This window comes from Nyctereutes procyonoides, unplaced genomic scaffold, assembly GCF_905146905.1.
Source record: "Nyctereutes procyonoides isolate TBG_1078 unplaced genomic scaffold, NYPRO_anot_genome, whole genome shotgun sequence".
In the NCBI taxonomy this organism is placed as follows: Eukaryota; Metazoa; Chordata; class Mammalia; order Carnivora; family Canidae; genus Nyctereutes; species Nyctereutes procyonoides.
Genome location: NW_026575036.1, coordinates 12232436 through 12258401, shown reverse-complemented (window position 1 = coordinate 12258401; position 25966 = coordinate 12232436). Strand labels below are relative to the sequence as shown.

The 25966-nt window shown below is 37.0% G+C and overlaps 2 protein-coding genes across 4 annotated transcripts in view; one reads left to right on the top strand and one right to left on the bottom strand.

Annotated features, from left to right (window-relative positions):
• Positions 1 to 937: 937 nt before the first annotated feature.
• MANSC4 (MANSC domain containing 4) lies at positions 938 to 11040 on the top strand. Of its 2 annotated transcripts, XM_055318974.1 has the most exons (4): positions 938 to 3603; positions 6335 to 6469; positions 9292 to 9499; positions 9649 to 9725. In XM_055318974.1, exons 1-4 carry the CDS (start codon positions 3375 to 3377, stop codon positions 9665 to 9667), a joined length of 591 nt encoding a protein of 196 aa, XP_055174949.1. In that variant the 5' UTR covers positions 938 to 3374; the 3' UTR covers positions 9668 to 9725. The 2 variants fall into 2 exon arrangements, with proteins under 2 accessions (XP_055174949.1, XP_055174948.1); XM_055318973.1 differs by having other exon boundaries at positions 9292 to 11040.
• A 2986-nt stretch (positions 11041 to 14026) lies between these two features.
• The window catches only part of MRPS35 (mitochondrial ribosomal protein S35), a 45810-nt gene continuing 33870 nt past the window's right edge, over positions 14027 to 25966 (bottom strand). For both annotated transcript variants that reach the window (XM_055318793.1, XM_055318794.1), the window contains exon 8: positions 14027 to 17961. In XM_055318793.1, coding sequence (XP_055174768.1) covers positions 17692 to 17961 — 270 coding nt within the window. In that variant the 3' untranslated portion in view covers positions 14027 to 17691. The remainder of the gene's footprint in view (positions 17962 to 25966) is intronic.

Sequence of the window (25966 nt, the reverse complement as noted above, 5' to 3'; positions counted from 1 at the left end):
CTCTACCCCTCCCACTTATGCTCTCTCTCTCTCTTTTTTAAGATTTTATTTATTTGAGAGAGCACGAGCGAGCGGGGGGTGGGGGGGGAAGGGAGGGAGGGAGAGGCTGACTGTCCACTGAGCAAGGAACCCCATGCAACACTCGATCCCAGGACCCTGGGATCATGACCTGATCTGAAAGTAGACAGTTAACCAACTGAGCCACCCAGGCGCCCCCCTCTCTCCTTAAATTAAATAAATAAATCTTTAAAAAACAGTTTCTGGAACAGTATCAATCTATTTACGTAAAATTGTATACATGTGTCTATTTCTTATAGAGATGTTTAAAGGATGATAACCAAAGTGTTAAGACTTGTAGGACTGTAGTTTTTATTTATTTTTGTACTTTTCTGTGCAGTTTGGGTTTTTAAAGTGAAATATGTATCAATTTAATACAAAACAAAACATTTTAAGAAAAATGTATTTTTTTCTTTTTAACAAACAAAACTATTTTCCTTTCATTAAAGCATATGGGGCAATTTAAATGAGTTTAAAATAGCACAGTTGTTTAAAAATGGCTCAGGGGCACCTGGGTGGCTCAGTTCATTGAACATCTTGGCTCAGGTCAAGATCTCTGGGTAGTGACAGAAGATTGAGCCACCCACCCACCCACCGCCCTTCAAGTCGGGCTCTCCGCTCAGGTGAGAGTCTGTTTTTCCTTTCCCTCTCTCTCTGCCTCTCCCTTCCCTCTGCCCCGCCCCTTGCACACACGTGTGCTCTCTCAAAAAATTAAATCTTTAAAAATATAAATAAAAATGGCTCATATTTAATTCAGATTGAGCATCTTCATGTATTGAAAACTTTTTTTTTTTTTTTCAGTGTCATGTCCATGTTTTTCAAACATCTTAGGAAATCACCTGGGATATTTATAAGAATTCTGGTTCCCCGGGGTACCAGGGTGGCTCAGTTGTTGAGCATCTGTCTTTGGCTTAGGTTGTGATCCCCGGCCTGTGTCTCTGCCTCCCTCTCTGTCTCTCTCATAAATAAATAAAATCTTAAAAAAAAAAAATCTGGTTCCCACACTAGAGCAATTGAATCAGGCTCTTGGATGAGATGAGAGGTTTTTAAGGTAAAAATCCAGTTTTGAACCCCTCTCAAGAGCACCCAGTTGGAAATAAGTACAATATATCACTGCATTGCAATAGTGTAATGGTTCTGAGTATTTGATAAAATTTATACAAAGGCTATAGAGCAATGTTTTACCCACAACTGCTTTCTGGTTTCTGCAACTTCATCTCACATGGACACTTTTTTGAGACTAGATTCTGGGCCACATATCTCAGCCCATTGTGGATTCTTCCTTCTGTCCCTGCAGTCCAGTTTCTATCTCTCCTTTTTAAAATACTTGGCTCCGAGTTCCTGGTTTCCAGACTGAATGTTTATGCAATCACACACACACACAATGTTCTTAAAATTTTAAAGCATGCTTTTATGTCGGAACTTGGAGATTCTTTAAAATGCAACTTTGATCTTTACTTGAACATCATTTGACAGCAAAAGGATTAAGCAACTGTGGATTGCACCATTATCCCTGCAGTATACATGAGAACTTCAAGGAATTATATATCACAGGAAAGAAAATGCATTTAATGGGACTGAAAGACATGGAGGTTAGAAGGTTAGAAAGCTGACTATCCGGTTTATGTCCCCAGGGCATGAACTAATCGAAGTATCTGTGGAACCTCATGGAGTACAGGGAGTAATCTTTTGTTCCTCACCTGTCTCATGCTTTGCCATTAGGAAACCTCTCTTCCCTTTCCCCTTGGAACAGATAGAACAGTCTGATTATTTGCAGGTAAGCAACTGAAACTTGCTTTCTATGAGAAGTTCAATAGGATAACGTATTTATCATTTTTAGTGTATTTTATATGGATTACGCAAGGTTAGGAGTTAATCTGTTATAATGTTTATTTAGGAGAAAGTGAAATGTTTTGTTTTAAGTTATTCAGCCTCTTGAATATTTTCTTATTAAGTTATATGTTTTTAAAAATCAAAGGATATGTGCTAGGCTATTATTACAAAACAGGTAGAGATGAAAAATCAAAGAATATTAACATCTTTGTGTCAAGTAAGTGAATGAATCATTGTGTTAAAGGTATGAAAGAAATCCAGATCACAGGATAGAAAAAGCTTCATCTTTTTTTTTTAAATGAGCATTATATGTGAAAAGCATGATTTTCACTCATGCTTGGTATAAAAATGGATACAAAAAACAGCAAGTTTCATGCTTTGAGCTAATTTGTCATCTTGGACATCATCATGGGATATAGAAACTATAATCTTCATAAAAATGAGAAACCATTTTTGCTGCCTTTAGTATCTTTTCAAATATTTTGGCATTGCAATTGAAATTTTGTTAATGTTTAGAAACTTAAAACCATTTCATCATTTCCCTAATACACATTTCTTAGCAACTATATCTGCTCCAGAGATACTATGCCATTATGTATATGCTTCACAAGGAAGTATCCTTTATAACTTGCAAACTTGAATATCAAAAAATAGATTAGATAGCCCCCGTTTTGAACTTCTTCACAATTTTCAGCTGTAATGCTTTTCATTTACGTTTTTTAAAGAAAGATTGTGGCTGGCCTTTTTTAGGGGGAAAATATGCCTGGCTCCCAGAAATGACTAGGATCCACATATCCACATTCAATGTTTTCAAAATCACTGAAAAATTAAAATTTAATTTTTTTTCATTTTCGGTTTTCATTCACTTTCAAGGTTTTTGTTTTGTTTTGTTAGTAAAAACAAAACATTTAAACCAGTGCACAAACTGGTTTTCTGGTGAACCTGAATTCACAGGAAAAAAAAAAAAAAGATTGAAAAAAAAAATCTGCAGTCACAGGTTCCTTTAAGACCATACAGCAGTCCCCTTACAAAACCATGTCTTGTTTGTGGTGAAATGGATCCTTACTTTATCTGACGTCAAGTGACTAAATTATTGTTTTCCTCAGAAAGACTCTTGGCTAGGGTTTCCATTTGTCTTTATTTTACTTAGTAAGAGGTGTCTGTGACTATTCACGTTCAGTAAAAGAAGAAAAGCAGAAGAGAGAATCCACGTCTTCAAGAGACTAAGGGACAGAGTATCGAAATGGCCTGGAAAATGTTCAAAATTAACGTCAGAAAGTCAAATGTTCACCAAGGGCTCAGCTGGGAAGAAATAAAAGAAAAATCAATATGCAAAGAATGGCTTCATTTTTCTAGAAGGTGACCCTCCAGGACAGTCCCTTAGCCAACAGCCTCGAAGTTCCAGAAACTGTCCCAAACCCTGATGGTCAGCTCCGGCATCTATCTGGAACTCAGACTTCTTACCCAATCTTTATACCAGGGAAATGCATGTGGCAGTGGTGGCAACATCCTTGGTACTGCTCCTAAGCATGGCGTGGACCTCAGACTCTCTCTGCTCACCCACCATTTTTTACAGAGACTGTTGGATCCGTCGCTTTCCAGGTCTCTTGATTGACCTGGAGGAGTCTCAGAAGCTGGGAGCTCAGTTCCTGAAATATTACTCTGAAAGCACTGGCCAGAAATGCAGCAGGAGCTGCTGCCTTAGGAAGGATGGTAAGTATTAATGATACGCCCATGCAAAAATCAGGAGAAACTGGTAAAATGAAGACCTAAGTAAGGAAACCTAAGCAGAGGTTCCAGTGAACGAACAGATGAACAGGACTAGGGAAGATGAGGGAGAGACATGGGGATGGGAGAGAGTGGGAGAGAGATTGAAACTGACTTTACCGTCTGGGTCAGTACTGGCTCAGTTTACAAATCTGGTAATGAATGACCCACAATACCATGAAACCTACAGGTGACAGAAAATCTTCTTTTCTTCACTAAAGTGCTAAATAAAAATATTTCCTCAAGGGTTAACTAAATATTTCCATAGCCCGCAAATACGGCATATATGATTTCAAAAATATAGTAATTTCCTTTCCAATGTTCTTTTGGTGATACTGGTATTTCAAATTTTTGAAATGTGCTTGCTTGTGTTGAGCAAATGTGGGTTGCATTGAACAGGAATTTAGACTGTGATTGATGTTTTGAAAGACATAGGTAGATATATATGGCAAATAGCAAGAAGAAAGAAAAGAAATATATATTTTAAATATTCTGATTTTTTTGTCTGAAATCTAGAATCAGAGTTAAACATCATCCATGTAATATGATTAAGGTTTATAATTAGGAAAGCATTTCATTATTGCAGAATTGTCTAGAGACTTCTTTCATTTGTTTTTCATTTTTCCAAGGTTTTAGAGCTACTTGGAAAGAAACAGCAAAAGCAACACAACACTTTAAAATGATTCTCTTGATTCTTCCACACTTTCTTTCCATGGTTTGATATGAACTTATTGCCAGTGCCTCCTATCCAAGTATGCATGTAAGATTTCTGGGATGCAGACTGGAGCTACTGGAGGGTGTAAACTGACCACAGTGTGAGAAGCTGTCCCAGGCTAAGCGCTCAAGAATAATCAGGCACACAAGGGGGGGGGCAATTGATTTATTAGAGGGAAATCTTTTTGAAAAAGTTTCCAATCCAGATTTTCACCTTAGAGATGCTTCTCATAAGCTGTTCCAGAAGCCTTGAGGGAAGATGGGTGAGGGGGGATACTTTTCGGCATTTTCCCATGGCACCAACTTACCTGACTGTCCACTGCAAGGAAAGTTTGTCCTCTGGACTTCCGGAGGACTATAAGCATCCAGCAGAATTCCATGATTTTAGAGCCTCTGTAGCTTCCAAATTGTGGTTTTCTTCCTCCAGAAGAAAGGGCACGAACACACGTCTGTTTTTTAGATGGAAGCCAGAACTTTAAAAAGTCACAGTCCTGCAATAGTTAACCTGTTCAGAGCTAGAACTCTAAAGTGTACACAAAGAGGTACATAAAAAAAAAATCTTTCAAAACTGTTCTCTACAGCATCAACTGCTTTCTTATACAAAATTTAGATGTCTAAATTTGAGTGTTTTTTAGCCCTTTCCCTTGAACCTGACAGCAGTCTTCAGGGAATGCATCTGTAATCTAAAAATGTCTGAGTAATATATTATTCATTGACTTCTGCCCTCTTCTTTATTCTACTGGAAAAGTAAGGAATGCAGAACCATGGGATGTCCCAGAAGTAATGGGGGAGATGCAGCACCCCACAGTTAACCTCACACAGAGGCAGCACAGGTCTGGCCAGCAGCAATTCCACAACAGCTGTAGGCATACTCTGAGGTCTGGTAATTGTATGCTATCCCTCTGTAATCTTGTTTTATTAAAGAAGTTGATACCTTTGGCCAGTGGATATTTCCTAGCACATGGTTCCTACTGCACTGAAGTTGGAGGAAAATCTGTTTTGCACTTTACAGAGGACAGATTGAAGACTGGCACTCAACAAATCGGACTTCAGGTTTTCCAGAAATAACATGATACATTTTAAGGAGCAAACTTATTTGGTAAAAGGGAGACAGCATGAGTAAGTGATATACCTCTACCCATTAGAATTCCAAATGTTAACATCCTTGTCAGTAGACTCTCTTCCTCTTTAAGTGACACTGAATAAGCTCTTCATTGGCTGTGCAATTTGCAACATGGGGCTAGTGCTCCCCTACAATCAGGGTCAGGGTAGTGTTCACCTGGCCTGCTGCCTTCCCACCATCTGGGCCTCTCCCAGTAATTGCCGTTTTTGCTTTCCCATTACTGCCTCTTTTGTTACAACATCTGTCACTTTATTTTCGTTATTTCTCTCGTGAACTCCAGTACCTTAGCATTCTGAGAGGGCCCTGGAACTAGAAATCTGATATGTACAAATCCCCAGAGGCTTCTGTAGCTAAACGAATTTTTCACAAACATAAAATACTGGGATTGGAAAATGATTCCAGGTAATTCTCTGCAGAATGGAGTATGTGAAACATTAAAGAAAATCAGTGGATAGTTTCTCTTAAAGAGGCATTTTCCACATTCATAGAAACACTTACTGTAGTTCATAATGTTCTGTAAAATGTCTGAATACAGCCCTGCAATATACTGCTGTTAATCCAATGTTCTTTTTTTTTTTTTTATTTACTTATGATAGTCACAGAGAGAGAGAGAGAGAGGCAGAGACACAGGCAGAGGGAGAAGCAGGCTCCATGCACCGGGAGCCTGATGTGGGATTCGATCCCGGGTCTCCAGGATCGCGCCCCGAGCCAAAGGCAGGCGACAAACCGCTGCGCCACCCAGGGATCCCAATCCAATGTTCTTGAAAGAAATCTAAGTTACTCAGAACTCATCAAGCTGATAGAAATCAAAACCATCTACAAATGCACTTTTCCTTTCAGTTTCCTGTAACGTGGCTGTCTTCTACCATGATCCTATTCATGACAATGTCAACTGCCTCCACATTCACTGCCCAACATTGGAGAGCTGCATATTAGAGCCTGGAACCAGTGCCATTTTATACAACATAACAGAAGGTAATGATTTATGTATTTTGCACATATTTTGAAGAATGTTGGTAATGTTCTAGTAGAGACATAAAAACCTAGAAACTGGCTGACAATAGGCATGTATGAATCCCTGAATCATCATTTTCCAGTGCCTTCTATCTGGAAAAGTTTCGGGCATCCAGGGCAAACAACCAAAAGTATATTTCCGTTAGTTCGGCCTGCTTGGCAATGATGAGTTCATTGCAGATGATAACAAATCATATGTGACTGAAGAAGAGCTTAAGCATTATCTTTATTCCAGGAGCCCCCAGCAAAAACCAAAATAGGCATTTCTACTCCAGTAGCTAAAGATGCTACTAGAAATAAAGAAAACGCTTAATGGCAGTTTTGAGGTCAATTGACACCACATACAAGGATTTGACAAAGATGGATGTCAAAGACAATGAAATACACCTACTAAAATACATTGCCATACCAATGGTCCCAAGATAACCAGTATACTTTTAGAAAAATACACATTTAAGAGTCCCTTCCCTATGTATGTAAACTCAGGGTGCAAACTGGTAAATATGAGAGAATGGATCTTTGCCATCAATATACAAACGAGATAAATTTCGTCATCAATTGGTACTTACTGAACACATAATACTGCAGGCTGTGAGCAGCACTGCAGAAGATGGCAGCCATATCTCTGCCCTCAAGTTACTTATCGTCTAGTTGATATGACAAGTCTCACAATTAGTATAAAAAGTGTAGGTGAATTTTAAAAATGTGTGATACTGCCTCAAGTATTCAACTAACACTCAAAAGAGGAGGAGACTAAAGAAAACTAAATTCAGGGATCCCTGGGTGGCGCAGCGGTTTGGCGCCTGCCTTTGGCCTGGGGCGTGATCCTGGAGACCCGGGATCGAACCCCACGTCAGGCTCCCGGTGCATGGAGCCTGCTTCTCCCTCTGCCTGTGTCTCTGCCTCTCTCTCTCTCTCTCTGTGACTATCATAAATAAATAAAAGTTTTTTTTTTTTAAAAAAAAAGAAAACTAAATTCAGAGGCAGCTTCGTGGGAGAGGCCAGGCAGAGGCAAGATAAGGAGTTCTTTATCACATCATGGGAAGGTATGAAAACAGGTCTGGCTACAAATAGGGCACATTTGGGGTTGCAATGAAAATATGGGTAAGATAGAGTAGGCCAGATTACCAAAGGGCTTTGGATAGAGTAGTGTTTTGTTTTGACTTTGTCACCAATAGAGAACCAGCAAAGGTATTTAATGAGAAAATGCCATCATCAAAGTGATGAGTGTGATGGTCTTTAAGAAAATTATATGCAGGATGCAAATTAGAGTATCTAGTCAGGGAGGCATTAGATCTGGAGTAGGGGACCATAACTCCAACAAAGAGGAGGGATGATTATCAGTACATTGGGAGGTAACTGGATAGGACCTTAGTAGGAAAAGAAGTGAGAGGAGTCAAAAATTGTACCACAGTACAGATAGCTTCCAGCATGGGTGATGGAAGATTGATGAGGTTACTGAAAGAGACAGAGAAGAGCCAGGCAAAGGATTCTGGCTTTGGGAATGTTCAGTGATGACTTGAGATGTCTAGGCGGGAACCTTCAGTAGAGTATAAGAGAAATGAGACCAGAGACCAAGAAAAAGGAAATAACTGGTGATGTGGATTTCGGTGCCACTGACGTAGTGGTCAGTTGACGAGGATAATCTTGTATGTGGTGAAGGGGGGAGATGCAGAGAAAATTCAGCAGAAGACAAAGGATGAGATTGTGGAAAGCACACAACTGGTTAGGACCAAGAAGAAAACCAGCTAAAGAAAGAAAAAGTGAGAAGCAGGTAGGCTGAGGTAAAGTACCAAGAGAGTCTCTGCTCCTGGGAGTCTTGGGAGGAGAATTTTAAGGAAAGGATGGCATGGGCAGCTCTGGTGGCCCAGCGGTTTAGCACCACCTTCAGCTTGGGGTGTGATCCTGGAGACCCAGGATCGAGTCCCACATCGGGCTCCCTGCATGGAGCCTGCTTCTCCCTCTGTCTGTGTCTCTGCCTCTCTCTCTCTCTCTCTATCATGAATAAATAATTTTTTTTTTAAAAAGGAAAGGATGGAAGTATTGGGAATAAAAGTCAAAGCAATGAAACTGATCAGGAAATATGGAAACTACTGATTACCTCAGAAGAATAATTCTGACAGAATAGTGAGGATGGAATAAGATGGCAAAAGGTAAACAACAAAGTAAAGAAAGGGATGTTGGTATGTCTAGAGGGGGAGAGGGAGAGGGAGGGAGAGACAGAAACTGATAGGAGAGATGATTGGAAAGCTGTTGAGTTTTTTTTTCCCCCTTTATAGATGAAGCAATATTTGCCATGTCTGAAGTCAGAGGGAAAGGAGTTCCTTTACAAGAGAGAAAATACCGAAGACAAAGTTAGGATCCTCAGGGAACAGGAAGGGAGGAGACAGAAGGCTTTGCTCATGATTTTGAATACAGTTACACTTCTCAGGCTCAATTTTTAAAAACTTTGTTTGAAAATGCTCTATATCTCAAATGGTTGTTGGTTTGGTTTTTGTTTTTTTTTTTTTCAATTCTTGCACTAACTTGGCTATTGTTACCCAAAAACCCTGGCAGATGCAAAGGTTCCTCCATGATGTAGCCAAATTTGTTCATAACGGGAAGCGTTGTCAAAAGTTAAGATAAATTCAAATGTTTATAAGTCTTTAGGAGGAATGTAATAGAACTTGAACTTAAACTTAGTTTACTAACTCAATGGCAAACGCAAGACTTCTCCAAACTGTGCTTTGAGGTTCTCTCCTTGAAATAAAAAATAAAATGATGATGTCTTATTTATCTTTCAGGTATAGATCCAGATTTGCTGATTTTTGAACAGTCACCTCCCACATACCTAAATACTCGTTCTTCATCTAGCCCATGGGACAAACTAAGGATTCTAAAAGCTACGAATTTAGATAAACAACAAACCACCATGATAAACCAAATGCTACCGTCAATGGTGCCATCATTAACCACACATCAAGATTTGGTTGTCAACACAAACAATAGCAGGTATTCCAAGGAATTAACCACAGGTTCTTGGGCAAGATTCATTTCCCTAAATGACTCCATTACCACAGAGATAAATACGGTGTCACACAGTACTGATTTTATCAACAATCCAGATAACAAGACTGTTTCTCCTTTCTTTGTTCCCATAGACACAAAACTTTTTCATAGGCCTATTCCATCCCGACTCAACAGTAGCAAGCAATTACTAAACAAAACCAAGGGGTCCAACAGCAGAAACCACACATCTGAGAATGAAGACATGACACCTGATGGGACATCTGTGATATCAAAGATGTGGCTGGTTCCGGTGGCCCTCTGTACCTCTGTCATCTTTCTTTGCTGTTGTATAATCATCTTGGCATCTGGATGCTGCAGAAAGCAGCAAGGCCAGTATAAACCAGGAAAGAGAAAGTCAGGATCCAGACAAATTAAAAAAATTAACATTCTAAAGGAGAACTTTTAATAGCCAAAATTACAGAGAGATTGTAAGCTTTCAAGAGTATCATTTTTAGTTTTCTATAGGACAAGGGCAGTGTGTAAAAAAAAAATTGCACAGGATGCTCACTCCTACCAATCTCTGAAAAAGGCCAATGCTTGATAAACTTAACTGCTTTTTTTTTTATTACTTCCATTTTCTCGAGCAGTGTACCAAAGATCCAAAATCCTGACCCCTAGTTATTGAGCACTGCAAGAGAGATATGCTTCTATGTGCTGTACATGTCTTCACTCATTGATATAACTTTATGAGTTAGCATACTTTTATTAACCATTATAGTATTATTATATTTTACAGATAAGGAAAATGGGAAGAGAGGCTAAACATCCTGCCTAAAGTCACACAGGTTGTATAGTGAAGCCAGGACTTAATAGGTAATCTGGTTCAAAAGTTCATACTTGAAATCACTATTAGATTAAAGGCCTCCATTTTCCCAAAAAGCATGGAAAAAAGATACAGAGAGGAAAATACTGTAACATCATTTGTCTGTCAAGGTCAAATTATTGTCATGGACGTTAATAAACTCTTTTAGTGGTTTGGACAGAAGAGCATTATTATTAGAGTTACTAACCTATGTGCAAATGCTTTGTTATAGTTTTAATGTTCAATTGATGAATTCTTCTTAATCCTAAACTATCTTCATTTTTAAAAGCTGACATGCCTTTAAATAACTTTGGTACTGGAATCTGAGTTTTGTGTTGATCTCTGTTGAATAAAGCTTGGGAGTTTTAGCTTACATCCTTCACTTGTATGCATTCTTTTCCCAGGTGCAAATATTACCTGCAGGTATTTCAGCTCTGTCCCAATATTAAACCAGAACTACACAGCCCCCTCAAAGTGCAGGCACTTTAATTCAAGTCTCCAATGATTTGAAACTTTAGGCCCTTAATCTAATCCTTGAAACCTTTTTGAAATGTGAGAATAGATATTAAAAGATAGCTAATAAGCATGAAGAATAGATAAGAAAAAAATACTATTACAGGAGTAATAAAATAGTACTGTTTTCTCTTGTATTAAATTGTTCAGTGGATTAAGAGGTGTTTCTGTTTCTTTCTCTTGGGGGGTGGGGGGGCGCAGAGTCGATTTCTGTAAAAAAAATATACAAAATCTCTATCAGTGGAATATTAGCCACAAATGAAAGTCTGAATTTAAAAATTTCATTAATTTATCCTTATTTGCTAGTCATTATAAAATATCATGCCCATACTATGTAGGGAGGATATAAAGATTTAAACTATCCTAAACTTATAAATAAATAATTCAGGAAGCAAGCAGTCTTTAAAAATTATTTGTATATACAATCTTTGAAAAGATTTCTTTAAAATATATACAAGTTATTTAAAGGTTTCCCAAAAAAACTAGGGCTACTAAAAGTTCTTTTTTTCCCCTTGGTGTTTCACAGAATTTGCTCATTTCCTAAAATTGATAGTTTTATAGAAATGATAATTTGAGAAAACATATTTACCTTTGTAAGAAAATAAACTCATATTCCTTCCCTTGTTCAGCCACTACCTTAGACCATCAGATAAACTGAGTAAATTTATTAGGCTGTAGGTATGACCAGACCAGAGTCAGCCAGGAAGCAAAAACTGCAGGCCTAGAAACCATGTCCTTCCTGGAAACCCCAAGGACCAAAAGAGAACTGAATAGAATTTGAAACTTTCCTAAGAAACAAAGATTCTCAAGGCCCAGTCAAAAACCAAGGCCAAGTGTAACCAATTGTTACACTCAGTTGCAAAGTAACCATGATACTGAAATTTGTCCAACACTGTAACTAGCCAGACCTCTTTTAAAAGTCTGTAACTGGCCAGTATAATGAAATACTTACCAGTGTTGGGAAGAATCTATGCAACATAAGAACTGAAGTATGCTACAATTAAGGAAACAGATTTGTCCTATTTCTTAGTTGCCTACATGTTCAAGCAACCTCTGAGTTATGTAACTTTAAAGTTTGAAGTCAGCAGTAACTGCATATTGATGCAGCAAATATCCCTGAGATTCGTTGTAAGGATAAATATGATTATGTTCATTGTTATGTTCATATTGGCTCAATTAATAAAGGACAAAGATCCGACTAATAACAGTGCTGTTTAATCATTGCTAAAATTACAGTAACAGTAACTGCTTTCCATTTGAGGCAGTTCTGTATTAATCTTACAACTGTAAGATTATGCCATTAGGTGTCTATGTTACAGCCTGTCTTCAGGTCAGTTGCCTGGAGATAACCAAACTGCAAAGACTAGAGGGTACAATGCTCTACAAGACACCAAGTATCAGTCTGGAGTGGGGAGATCTGGCTTAAGAATCCCTCAAGTTTGACTGATTGACTAGAATGATTCACAGCACTCAAGGAAAGTTGTTATACTCACGGTTATGGTTTATTACAGGGAAAGGATATGGATTAGAATCAGCCAAGGGAAGAAGCATGTAGGAAGAAGTCATACAGGGTTCTCTGTGTTGTGTGTGTCCTCTTCCCCTGGAAGCAAGATGTGCTACTTTTCCTGTACCAGTGTATAATATGCCTAGAGTTTTGCCAACCCGAGAAACCTGCCTGAACTTCAGTGCTCAAAATTTTTATAGAGGCTCTATTACCTGGGTATTACAGAGATTACCTGGGTGGTTAATCTCTGCTGCCAGGTGGACTGATCCCAGCTGACTCAATGCCCCTCACTAAATCATTGGTTTTCTGGCATGGCTGAGACTGTCAGGTGTGGCCAGCCCCACTCTAAAATCCATTGTGACTGGCTCTCACCCTAAACAAACATACTCCTATAAGGTATGACATAGATGACCTTCTAAAAGCTGCAGGCAAAGGTCAAAACGTCTCTTTGGGCCAGGTCAAATTCTTTATCACATATCATTACTGCTTTCATCTGCACTGTATTATTACTACAGGACAGATTACCCTAATCAACCACCTCTTTACATGTTCTTAAATGATCATTTCTCCTCAACCTGTTTTCAAAATGTTTCCTTCTTCAATCCTGTTTCTGCATCTGAATTTCTCTAAACTCCATGAATCTCTAAGAAATATACCATTTAAATATATTTAAAGTATGTTTTAAACTGACCTAAAAGTTGTGTTACCTAACATTGCTTTTCATTTATTATTTCCAAACACTGGATTACAACTCATCTCTCCTTTTTGCAATTAAGTTCATCTTACTGTCCTCAACAACATAGATTTCTGGCCTTGTTAATAGTATATCATACCTTCATTTCATATAAATCCTTTGGATAATTGTTTTGAAATTCTTTTTGGCTTTCATTTATGTTCTCTAATTCTGTTAGGCAAAATAAGTCTCAGACAAACAACAAACTCAGTAATTCCTCTATTTTAACTTAATCACAACTTTGGAAATGGTAAGAAGTAACAGATATATTTAAAAATACTGAATTGACAGCTAAATTGAATGGAATGTTTCATAGAGTAGTTCTTATTTTATAGTTTACTCCAATTAATTTCTAGGTCCTTTTATCCCTTATCTCTTTTCTGAGCTGTAGAAGCTCAAACTGGGGATCTAGAGAGACCAATACCAGTTAAGCTCCATTCCCACTTTTCTGTAAGCTTGGGCTTGAAGAACTGACCCCAGAAAACAGAAAGGAGGATGCTAAACAGAGCTGAAGTAAGCCCAAAAGAGAGGAATGGAACAAACTTTCCAGGTTAGAAAATACTTCCAAGGAGCTGTTTCTAATCAGAAATGGCATCTATGAAAAATGCATTGGGTAGAGTTATGTAAAAAAAGCACTGAACTATATTCAGGGGCCTGGGTTCTGGGCCTAGCTCTCCAAATAACCAAAATCATTACAGCTGGTCCCGACTTATGACTCAACTTATGATTTTTCGATTTTACAATGCTGTGAAAGCAATAACACATTCTGTGGAAACCACACTTCAAATGTTGAATTTTGATCTTTTCCCAGACTAGTGATATGAGATGATATGTTTTTGTGATGCTGGGCGGTGGCAGCCACAGCTCCTATTCAGCCATGTGATCACAAGAATAAACAACCAGTACACTGACAACCACTTCATACCCATACAACCATTCTGTCTTTCACTTTCAGTACAGTATTCAATAAATTATAGGAGACATTCAACATCTCAGTATAAAATAGGCCATTACACATTCTTCTCGAGTGCACATGGTACATTCTCCAGAATAGATTACATAGTGGGTCAAAATCAGGTCTCAATCAGTACAGAAAGACTGAGATCGTATCAAGCATATTTTCAGATCACAATGCTTTAAAACTTGAACTCAATCACAAGAGAAAATTTTGAAAAAACAAATACATGGAAAAAAAAGAGCATTCTACTAAAGAAATAATGGATCAACCAGGAAATTAAAGAATTTAAAAAATACATAGAAACAAATGAAAATGAAAACATGACAGTTCAGAACCTTTGGGATGCAGCAAAGTCGCTTCTAAGAGGAAAGTGTATATAAGCAATAAAAGCCTTTCTCAAGAAATAAGAAAAGTCTATAATACACAACCTAGCCTTATACCTAAAGGAGCTGGAAAAACAACCAAAAATAAAAGTCTAAACTCAGCAGAAGTGAATCAAGATTAGAAAACAATGAAATAGAAACCAAAAGAAGAGTATAACACATCAACGAAACTAGGAGCTGGTTCTCTGAAAGAATTAATAAGATCAATAAACCCTTAGATTTAACAAAAAGACCCACATAAAATCATGAATGAAAGAGGAGAGATTACAACCAACACCAAAGAAATACAAACAATTATAAGAGAATATTATGAGCAATTATATACCAACAAAGTAAGTAATCTGGAAGAAATAGATGCATTCCTAGAAACATATTAAAAACCAAAACTGAAACAGGAACAAATACAAAACCTGAACACAAACCAGCAAAGAAATTGAAGCAATAATCAAAAATCTCCCAACAAACAAGAGTAGAGGGCAAAATGGCCTCCCAGCAGAATTCTACCAAGCATTTGAAGAAGAATTAATACCTATTCTTCTGAAGCTGTTTCAAAAATTAGAAACAGATGGTGGAACACTTCCAAACTCATTAGAGGCTAGCATGACCTTGATCCCAAAACCAGACAAAGCCCCCACCAAAAAGGAGAATTACAGACCAGTATCCCTGACGAACATGAATGCAAAAAGTCTCACTAAAACACTAGCTAATAGGATCCAATGGTATATTAAAAAGGAGTATTCACCACGACCAAGTAGGATTTATTCCTGGGCTGGAAGGGTGGTTCAACATCCACAAATCAACCAATGTGATACACATTAATAAAAGAAAGGATAAGAACCATATGACATTCTCAATAGGTGTAGAAAAAGCATTTGACAAAATAAAGCATTGATAAAAACTCTCTGTTGTGTAGGAACAGGAGGAACATACCTCAATATCATAAAAGCCATTTGCAAGAAACTGACAGCAAATATAATCCTCAAAAGGGAAAAACAGAGCTTTTCCTCTAAGGTCAGGAACATGATAGGGATGTCCACTCTCACCACTACTGTTCAACATAGTATTAGAAGTCCTGGCCTCAGCAATCAGACAACAAAAAGAAATAAAAGGCATCCAAATCAGCAAAAAAGTGAAATTCTCATTCTTTGCAGATAACATGATTCTCTAGGTGGGAAACCCAAAAGACTCCATCCCAAAACTGCTAATCTCATACAGGAATTCAGCAAAGTGGCAGGACATAAAATCAATGCACAAAAATCAGTTGCATTTCTATACACAATGAGGCCGAAGAAAGAGAAATCAAGGAATCCATCCCATTTACAATTGCACCCAGAACCATAAGATACCTAGGAATAAACCTAACCAAAGAGGTAAAGGATTTGTACTCTGAAAACGATTAAACACTTATAAAAGAAATGAGGAAGACAAAGAAATGGAAAAACATTCCATACTCATGGATTGAAGAACAAATACTGTTAAAATGTCTATACTACCCAAAGCAATCTATACATTCAATGCATCCCTATCAAAATACCATCAACATTTTTCATAGATGTGGAACAAACAATCCTAAAATTTGCATAGAACCAGAAATGACCCCGAATACCCAAAGCAATCTCGAAAAAGAAAACCAAAGCTGGAGGCATCACAATTCCAGACTTCAAACTCTATTACAAAGCTGTAAGCATCAGTACGGTATGTATGGTACTGGCACAAAAAACAGACACACAGACCAATGGAACAGAATAGAGAACACAAAAATGGACCCTCAACTCTATGAGCAACTAATCTTCAACAAAGCAGGAAAGAATATCCACTGGAAAAAAGGCAATCTCTTCAAAAATAGTGTTGGGAAAAGTGGACAGCGACATGCAAAGAATGAAATGACCACTTATATCATACACAAAAAATAAAGTCAAAATGGATGAAAGATCTAAATGTGAGACAAGAATCCATCAAAATCCTAGAAAATACAGTCAGAAACCTCTCTGACTTCAGCCACAACAATCTTTTGCTAGACAAATCTCCAAAGTAAAAAGAAACAAAAGTAAAAATGAACTATTAGGACTTCATCAAGATAAAAAGCTTTTGCACAGCAAAGGAAATAGTAGACAAAACTAAAAGGCAACCTACAGAGGGAGAGAAGATATTTGCAAATGTGTTATCAGATAAAGGCTAGTATCCAAAATCTGTAAAGAACTTATCAAACTCAATACTCCCCCCACCCCCCAAAAAAAATCCAGTCAAGAAATGGGCAGAAAAAAATGAATACACACTTCTCCAAAGACATACAAATGGCCAACAGATACATTAAAAAAATGTTCAACATCACTTAGCATCAGGAAAATACAAATCAAAACCACAATGAGATATTACCTCATTCTGCCTTAGCAGAATGGCTAAGTTAACAACTCAGGAAACAATAGATGTCGGTAAGGATGCAAAGAAAGGGAAACACTCTTACACTGCTGGTGGGAATGCAAACTGGTGCAACCACTCTGGAAAACAGTATGGAGGTTCCTCAAAAAAGTTACAAATAGAGCTATCCTATGATCCAGCAATTGCATTACTAGGTATATCCAAAGGGTATAAAAATGGTGATTCAAATGGGCACATGCACCACAATGTTTACAGCAGCAATGTCCACAATTGTCAAAATTCAGAAGGAGCCCAGAAATCCACTGACAGATGAATGAATAAAAAAGATGTGATATATATATATAGCACATGTATGTAATATACACACACACACACACACACACACATATATAAATATTACTCAGCCATCAAAAAGAAGGAAATCTTACCATTTGCAACAACATAGATGGGAACTAGAGGATATTACGCTAAGTGAAATAAGTCAGTTGGAAAAAGACAAATCCATATGATTTCACTCATGTGGAATTTAAGAAACAAAACAGATGAACATTGGGGAAGGAAAGGAAAACTAAAATAAGGTGAAAATTGAGGCGTGGCAAACCATAAGAGACGCTGAATTCTAGGAAATAAACTGAGGATTGCTGTAGGGTGGGGGGATGGGGTAACAGGTGATGGGCATTAAGGAGGGCACTTGATGTAATAGCACTGGGTCTTTTACGTAACTGATGAATCACTAAATTCAACGTCTGAAATAAAAAAATCTGATGTCGTTTTTTTTTAGCATTTTCAAATTTATATCAAATGAGATAATGATCACAGATATATCATAAAATTAATACATCAAGTAGATTTTTCTACATAAATCACATTAGATTTAATAGTTTCTTCACTGATTCTTTGTACTGAGAAAGTGTATTTTCATTGTCCCCCTTGTTCTTAAGGCTAACAACAGACTTTTTGTAATCTTCGACTTCCTTTGTACCAAGGAGCTCTTCTTTATTTACTTCCAGATTTTTCTCAGCAGCTTTCATTTGGAGAAGTGTTTGTAGGATATTTTTTTCAGAGGAGCTATTTTCCCATATATACTCTTCCATGTCTGCTTCAGTCTTATCTTTCTCCCATTCTTCAGTTTTCTGAAAGGAAAAAGTGAGTTCTGAAATCTGAGAAATACTACCCCAAAACAAAGTTTTGTTTTGTTTTGTTTTAGGGAAAGGGAATTTGCAGAAATATGGAGAGTCCCTGTCAGCACTTTGTATGTCACCTCCAACTTACCTCTCTTACAGCACTGCTATCCCCCTGCACCAACTGTCTCAGGACCACACACTGTTAACGTGACTATTCCACTACGACTCACTAACTCTACCCACATAGCTTACACTTATCTGCCTTGCAAAGTTCACACATAAAGCGATACTCTTTCCCAAAAAGATATAGGAAACTCATTTTTTGCAGCTTTCTATCTATCTAATCCCTAAACTCTAACATATCAACATTTCACATTTCTGAGGTTAAGAATAATGAGTTGAGAAGAGACTGTATTTATCTTTGTAAGATGCCTGTGGGGATGACAAGGAACACCAATTATTAAAATAAAATAAAAATATAAAATACACGTGTAATACATGATTTTTAATAATAATGACTTCATATATTCTGGAATTTTGTTTTGTTATTATCTTTATTTCCTGTTCCTAGAATGGAAACCATATCTGTTACTACTTGTTTTCTCTTAAAAAATTACTACTATTCTATTCTAGCATAAAATATGCTAGAAGAGGTTTTATAGTAATATAATTCAGATTTATGATTTATATGAAGATGTAACATTCTATGAAAAATCAAGGAATACAGCTAATAAGTAATATGCCCTGGTTCAAAGAAGTGCTGACTGCCAGCCACATTCTTTCCAAATTAACACATAACATACTCTGAGCTATTTGCTATTATGGAATCACCCAATATTCTTATAACTTTTGAAGGTGGTAAACTCCTCAAATTAAAACATTTTTTAAGTATTAAAAGAAACATTTGTAAGGCTGTCAGAAATCTGAAAACTCCTCTTCAAAAAAAACCCCAACTTGAGCAGAGAACTCCAAGTCTTCTCAGAATTAAGTGAGTACCAAGGAGACAGCTGCCATTTCTGCCTCCTTCCTGTTCCCAACCTCACTATTAAGAGTTCATGAAAAGCACTAGAAGTTTGTCCCTGAAAGGGTTAAGTGGAGCCCTGCCAACTGCAAACAGGCCACTAGACTCCGCTCCAGCTCCAATAACCCCATTCGCTAACCCCATTCAGATCACTGAAGGCCATGGAAGAATCTCCTCCACCACAAAGAACCATAAGAAAAAGAAATCTTCATTTAATCCTTCAAACTCAGTACCTTTTCCTTCAAGAGAAACCAATAGGATGGATGTAGACTGTTTCCCCCGACCCTCAAATTCTTCAGCCAAAGTGAGGTATCTATACTCACAGCTCCCTATATACTGTTTGCCCCACCTCCCTATCCTGAATTTATGGCTGAGGATAATGTCTTAACTAATGTTCTAGAAATATATTATCTGGTTGAGAATCAACTCTATGCCCATTTTGTATCTAGTCCTGAGGCTACAGACTTAGCCGAGGGGTAGGGTGAGTAGATAATGTGCAACAATTTCTTGTGCCCTGTGTGTACAAGCAAATAATTTCTAACAGCCATACTCTAAATTTTACATTAAAAAGAAAATTGACCAAATTATCCTACCCCATATAATTTTTACTGTAATATTTGGAGAAGAAATAAATGTCAGCCCCTTAAAAAAAAGCTCTAAATTAAATGTATCATTGACTGGTCCTATCTATACTTGGAAGTGCTTTAAATGCTAACCCAGTGTCATAGTTTCTTCATAATTCTGACTTACAAATCAAGTATCTTCAAGATGCCAACAAACCCTTTTATAAAATCTACCTCATACTTTTTAAAATTCCTAATCTACCTCATTCTTAACTGCTAGAAGACAATTAAGACAAGTAATTAAGAGATTAATTTTTTTTAAATTATAACTTTCACCTAGGTTTCTGGATTTTTTTAACTGCTTTGAAATAGATGCTTAAACAGAAGAAGTAACCAAAATAAATCCACTAGTAATTTCTAACATTTCATTTATCTTCCCCTTATACTTGGTCTATATAATGCTACACTGCTTTGCCAAAGTGTTATATGTGTGCCATGGTATTGATCCCCTTAGGCCTCAGGTGGCCAGGAGCCTGGAGTAGCAGGGGCACCCTCCTCCAGTTATCTCAGTAAAGAATTTTCTAAGTGTGTCATAACACAAAATCGCTTAGGAAATCCTGCACTAAGGGATAATGTACATTTACTGGAGAAAATCACTTCTATTTTAAACAGTCAGTGGTAAGTGAAAGTACATTCTGTAGAAGGCATGGATTCCTACTAATCCCAGACACAAAACAGTGTTAAGTTTTAGCTCCAAGCTAAACTAAACAAAACTCATGTTTTCAATAATCCTAACTTTAGGGTCCAAATTCTGCTAAATTCCAAGATAATAACAATACCAATAAATTAAACATTTATTATATGCCATGGACCTTAAATGCTTACATATGTTAATTATTTCATATAATTCTTATTGAAACCTACTGGGTTAGATGTTAACATCCCTCCAGAAAGAAAACTAGTATTGTGGAAGTTAAATAGAGGGCCACAGCCACCTGAGAATGTTTAAGATTTCAGAATTTTTTGTATATTAGATAGTAGAACATTTCCAGAGATCTATTGGCAGCACTCCAAAAATCAAATACATTAACATTTCTGTAGCAACGTGTATGCACAGTCACACTAAATGAGATAAACAAAGGCTATAAATAGCTTTTCATCCATTCAAGTCTCATTTTGCCACCAAATAAGTTATGAAAAGACTAGCAATTTCCAAAGCTTTCTGGGTTTCAGAGTTAGGGGATATATATCTACGATCTGCTCAAGATCACAGAGGGAGGTGGTATCATACAATAATTAATATGGGCTTTGGTGTTTTATTGAACTCAGTTTAGATCCTAGCTTCATCACTTACTACTGTGATAGGCTTGCGTTTCTAGAAGTGACTCTGTGCTGTTCTGTGGATTAAAAGAGGTATGGAATAGCCATTACCTGGCTCATAGTAAACACTAAATAAATGCTTGCTACTAATAACACAGCTTATTAAGATAAATGAAGGACAGTGGGATTCAAATTCTTGTTAGCCTACCTGCAAAATGTTTGTCAAGGGCATCACTACCCCTATCAAACAGTAAACTGAAACTTTCAAGGTAAATATAAACACACACTTGTCTAAATGTTCTACAGTTATTCCCACTCACAAAATTGTATCACTGATTTTTATAACATTTGTATAAAATAGTTACAGAAACAAGAGATCTTTATTTCTTATCATTGATAAAAAAGGTAATGTCTTTCATGATGCTTGTTATCTTTTTGATAAATGTATCACTGATTAGATTTAATTTTCTCCATTAATTGTTTGTTCTTAAAAATAACTATATTATCTCCAGTTTCCTGCAGTCTCCTTTGGGTATAGGCCTTTTATGTCTAATCAGATGTAATTAGAAAACACACATACACACACAAAAAACAGCATTCATGTCAAGGAAAAGAAATCTACTTTTTTGAAGTCCTATGATAAACATAAGATTTTTGCAACATCTTTAGAATGCCTCCGTTTTTGAAGCAGGAAAAATAAAAGCTGATTTACTTTTTGAGGGAAATCTTTTCTAGTCATTAATATATGTTTTCACAGAGGAGTGGCAACCAAACAGAGCTTGTCAGTGGAGAGAGAACAGAGCTAACAGAAAGAGATGCTAGTCTATAAATGATATATTAAGAAGCTATTCTAAAACATCTCCTAATCTTTGTCAATGATATAAAAGCAATAATACTTTCCATAATGCTTGTCACTTTAGAATATTTCTAAATTATAAGTTATAAATATAAAATGCTTGGGCGCCTGGATGGCTCAGTCAGTTAAGCGTCTAACTCTTGGTTTCAGCTCAGGTCATGATCAGGGTCCTGAGATCAGGCCCTGTGTCAGGGCTCCATGCTTAGCATGGAGTCTGCTGGAGATTCTTTCTCCTTCCTCCTGCTCATGCTCTCTCTCTAAAATAAATAAAATAAAATCCTTAGGGGGAAAAAAAACCCTCAAAATTATCTTTTTTACAATAAGATTTCTACTTTCAAACAGGATGCAATAAGTCATGTCTCTGCTCTAGCTAGAACTAAAATAAAGGCAAGTACAGGTGACCCCTAAACACAGATTTCAACTGTGTGGGCCCACTTATACATATATATATATATTTTTTTTGGATACAGTCCAGTACTGTATTTTCTCTTCCTTATGATTTTCTTAATAACATTTTCTTTTCTCTAGGTTACTTTATTATAAAAATATAGTATATAATACATATAGCATACAAAATATGTGTTAATCAACCATTTGTTATCAGTAAGGCGTCTGATCAACAGTAGGATATTAATAGTTAAATGCTGGGGAAGTCAAAGGTTACACACAGATTTTCTTTTCTTTCTTTTTTTTTTTTTAAAGATTTTATTTATTCATGAGAGACACAGAGAGAGAGAGGCAGAGACACAGGCAGAGGGAGAAGCAGGCTCCACGCGTGGAGCCTGACGTGGGACTCGATCCCAGGTCTCCAGGATCACACCCCGGGCTGAAGGTGGCGCTAAACCGCTGAGCAACCGGGGCTACCCACACACATTTTCGACTAATGGGTTGATGCCTCTAACCCCTGCAGTGTTCAAGGGTCAAATGTAATTGATTACCTCTCTAAATCTTAAAGATATCAGACAGTTACAGGTGTGCCTGGGTGGCTCAGTTGGTTAAGTGTCCAACTCTTGGTTTTGGCTCAGGTCAGGATCTCAGGGTCCTGGGATGGATCCCCGACTCAGGCTCCCCATTCAGCAGGGGAGGATTAGGATTTTCTCTGTCCCTCTCCCTCTGCCTGAACCCACCTCCCTGCTTGTACTCTCTCTATAAAATAAATAAAACTTAGAAAAAAACAAAGAAAAGATACATATCAGAGAGTTACAGAATCAATGATGACTAGATGAATGTAAATTCTAGGCTGCAAGGATATGAAAAGGATCCTTCTGAAAATCTCCAAACATTTTCTTTATGGAGGGTATTTTCCAATTCTATACAAGACTGGCACTTAGCTCATGCATGATTCTTCTTGGGAAAAGAGGAACAAGTGAGGTTTGAGCTGTTATCCAGGGCTTTATATGACAGACTAGAACTGAAGAGTGCCAAACATGACTGGTTTTAGTTCTGAGGCTCCTTATGGGAAGTTGGGGAGTCAGAATCAGGCTCGTAAATAGCTGAATGAAATCTCCCATAATCTCATAATGTTTAGGAGACAAAGTCCCACTAGAGGGAAGAAGTTGTGCTCTAAACACACAACTAATCTCCCTTTTAAAACTCTTGTCAGATTTTGCTGCAAGGTTAAAGGTTACCAAGCTAAGCTCAAAATCTCTGAAGAGTACAAATGACTCTTCAGCAGAATGTGGAAGCTGCTCACCAAGTTCTCAATCAAAAGCCTCGAAGATAAGGTTATGCCTAAGGAAAAGGGGCAAATCAGAGCTGGACTAAATCTTACAAAAACTGCAGCCCAGCCCTAGTCTATATAAATCATGACTGGATTAAAATGTTAAATTCCTGATCCTCTCTACCTAAGAGAAAAAAGGAAATTCTTTCTGAAGGATGATAGTAATTGAAGCTTCAATGAGTCTTTTATACATAATGTCTAGCATGCAAGGAAGTTCCTAGAAATCTGAAACATTTAAAGAGAAGAAAAATGTAATTAATAACCAAGGGAAAACAAACAATAGAAGCAGAACTCCTGATGATCCAGATAATAGAGTTAGCAGACAAGAACTTTACAATAACTAAGAATAAAAAAAAAAGAGGAAAAGATAACCAATATGAATTAACAAAGAATTTCAACAAGAATTGGTAACCATAAGGAATCAGCAATTAAGTGAACATCTTGAATTGAAAAACACAATAGCTACAATTAATAATTAAATGGAGTTAAAAGCAGTCTAGATACAGCAGATATCACAATTAGTGAATGCAAAAACAGAACAACACAAAACTATATTGTTATATATATCAGATCTGTACTATGGGATTGTAACTATGAGCTTCTGAAATCTTTTTTATATTTTACTAATTAACTGCAAGATCCCCAGAGATTCTATTTAACAGTTTCAACAAATCTAAAACTGGGAGGACAACTCTTACATATTTTTTTTACAGACTGAGTGCTTGTATTCCCTTCTACCCCACATTCTTGTTGGAATGGAACTCCCAAAGTGGTGGTATTGGAGGTAGGTCTTTGGGAGATATTTAGGTCATGAGGTGGAGCCTTCATGAATGAGATTAATACCCTTATAAAAGGATTCCAGAGAAAGCCCTTGCCCCTTCTGCCACATGAGGACACAGCAAGACAGTTGTTTATGAACAGGAAGTAAGCCCTCATTAGACCCCAAATCGGCCAATGCCCTGATCTCAGATATCTCAGCCTTCAGAAAAGCAAGAAACAAATTTATGTTGTTTATAAACAGACCAGTCCATGGTACTGTGTTATAGCAGCCTAAATGGAATAAGACAATGTCTCATACAAATAAAAATTAAAACTTTTAAGTTTGCAACAACAGATTTTGGGAAATTTAGTCTGGATCAGTGTTTCTTAAATAAGCTTATTTATTTAAAAACCTATAATTTTCACTATCAAAATTTTTCTATAACTTCTAACTTAAAAAACCTATGGTGCTAAATTCACAAGAGAAATAAGTAGATATCATGTACTTCCTGGTAAAAGAATACAATACTAATTATGCAGTAGTTAAAGAAATCAAAATAGAATTTGATTAAGCCTCTAGATCCAACTATCAATTTAAAAAATTACAATATGGTGATATAATCAGTAAAATTCAAGTGATGGGAAAGCCGATAGCAAACAAAAAAACAAAAAAGTATTTATTCAACAAATAAACTGCAAGAAAAGAGCTCACTAGAAAAGAAAGCTCCATTTTGGTTTGTGACTTCCCCCAGGCACTCTTTCAAAAAACATTTACTGAGAGCCTACTATGTACTAGGCAGTACTAGGAGAAGCAGGATGTCTCTAGGCACCCTTGCTAAAACCCGGTTTGATACCCAAGTATTTTAGAAAAATGGTACATCTGCTTGCTGATATTAGGCATCTGCTGAAACTCCCAGTCAGGTGAAATAAAGAACAGGGCTGGCAAAAACAAAAACAAAAACAAACATTATTCAAATGCAATAATACTGACATTGGAACAAAATCCAATTTTGTTATTAATAAGTAATCATTTTTAAAGAAAATTCTCAGTGCCGAGCACAGAGCCTAACTAGGGGCTGGATCATATGACCCAAGATCATGACCTGAGTGAAAGTCTGATGCTCAACTGACAAAGCTACCCAGGCGCTCCTAAGCTAATCATCTTTTATGAGGCTAAATACATTTTGTTTTTGTGATTTAAAGGAGTCTATTACAGAAAATTTCAAATACATACAAAAGTATAGATAACAGCACTATGTAAACTCTAATGAACCCACCAACTGGTTTCAACAACCAAGTCACAGCAATCGAGGTTCCATATAGGTCTCCATCCACTGCGCCCTTACCATGCCCTCACTGAATTATTATGGAGGTAATTCCAGACTTTATATCATTTTATCCATAATACATTGGTATTTTTCTTTTTTTTTTTAAAGGGGTTTTTTAAAAACTCATAACCACAGTAATATTATCATGATGCTTTGATTCATGAGTGCCTGATCTAGGTCAGTTCATTCATTCATTCAATTCACCCACTCTATCAATGGGCAATTCCTTATGTGCAGATTACTGGCTCCTGACAATGTTTCCACTGAGAAGCAGAGCCCCTTCCTTATAGCTTGCATACAAAGAGAATTAAAATTTAGTTTAGTTGTATTAGTTTTGTTCCTTCTCCCTGGGGATGACTAGTACTATAAATTCTGAAATAGTCAAGGTCATTTCTGACATATAGACTGGAGGAGAGGAAATCAGTCTTCAGAGAGAAAAGAATAAGA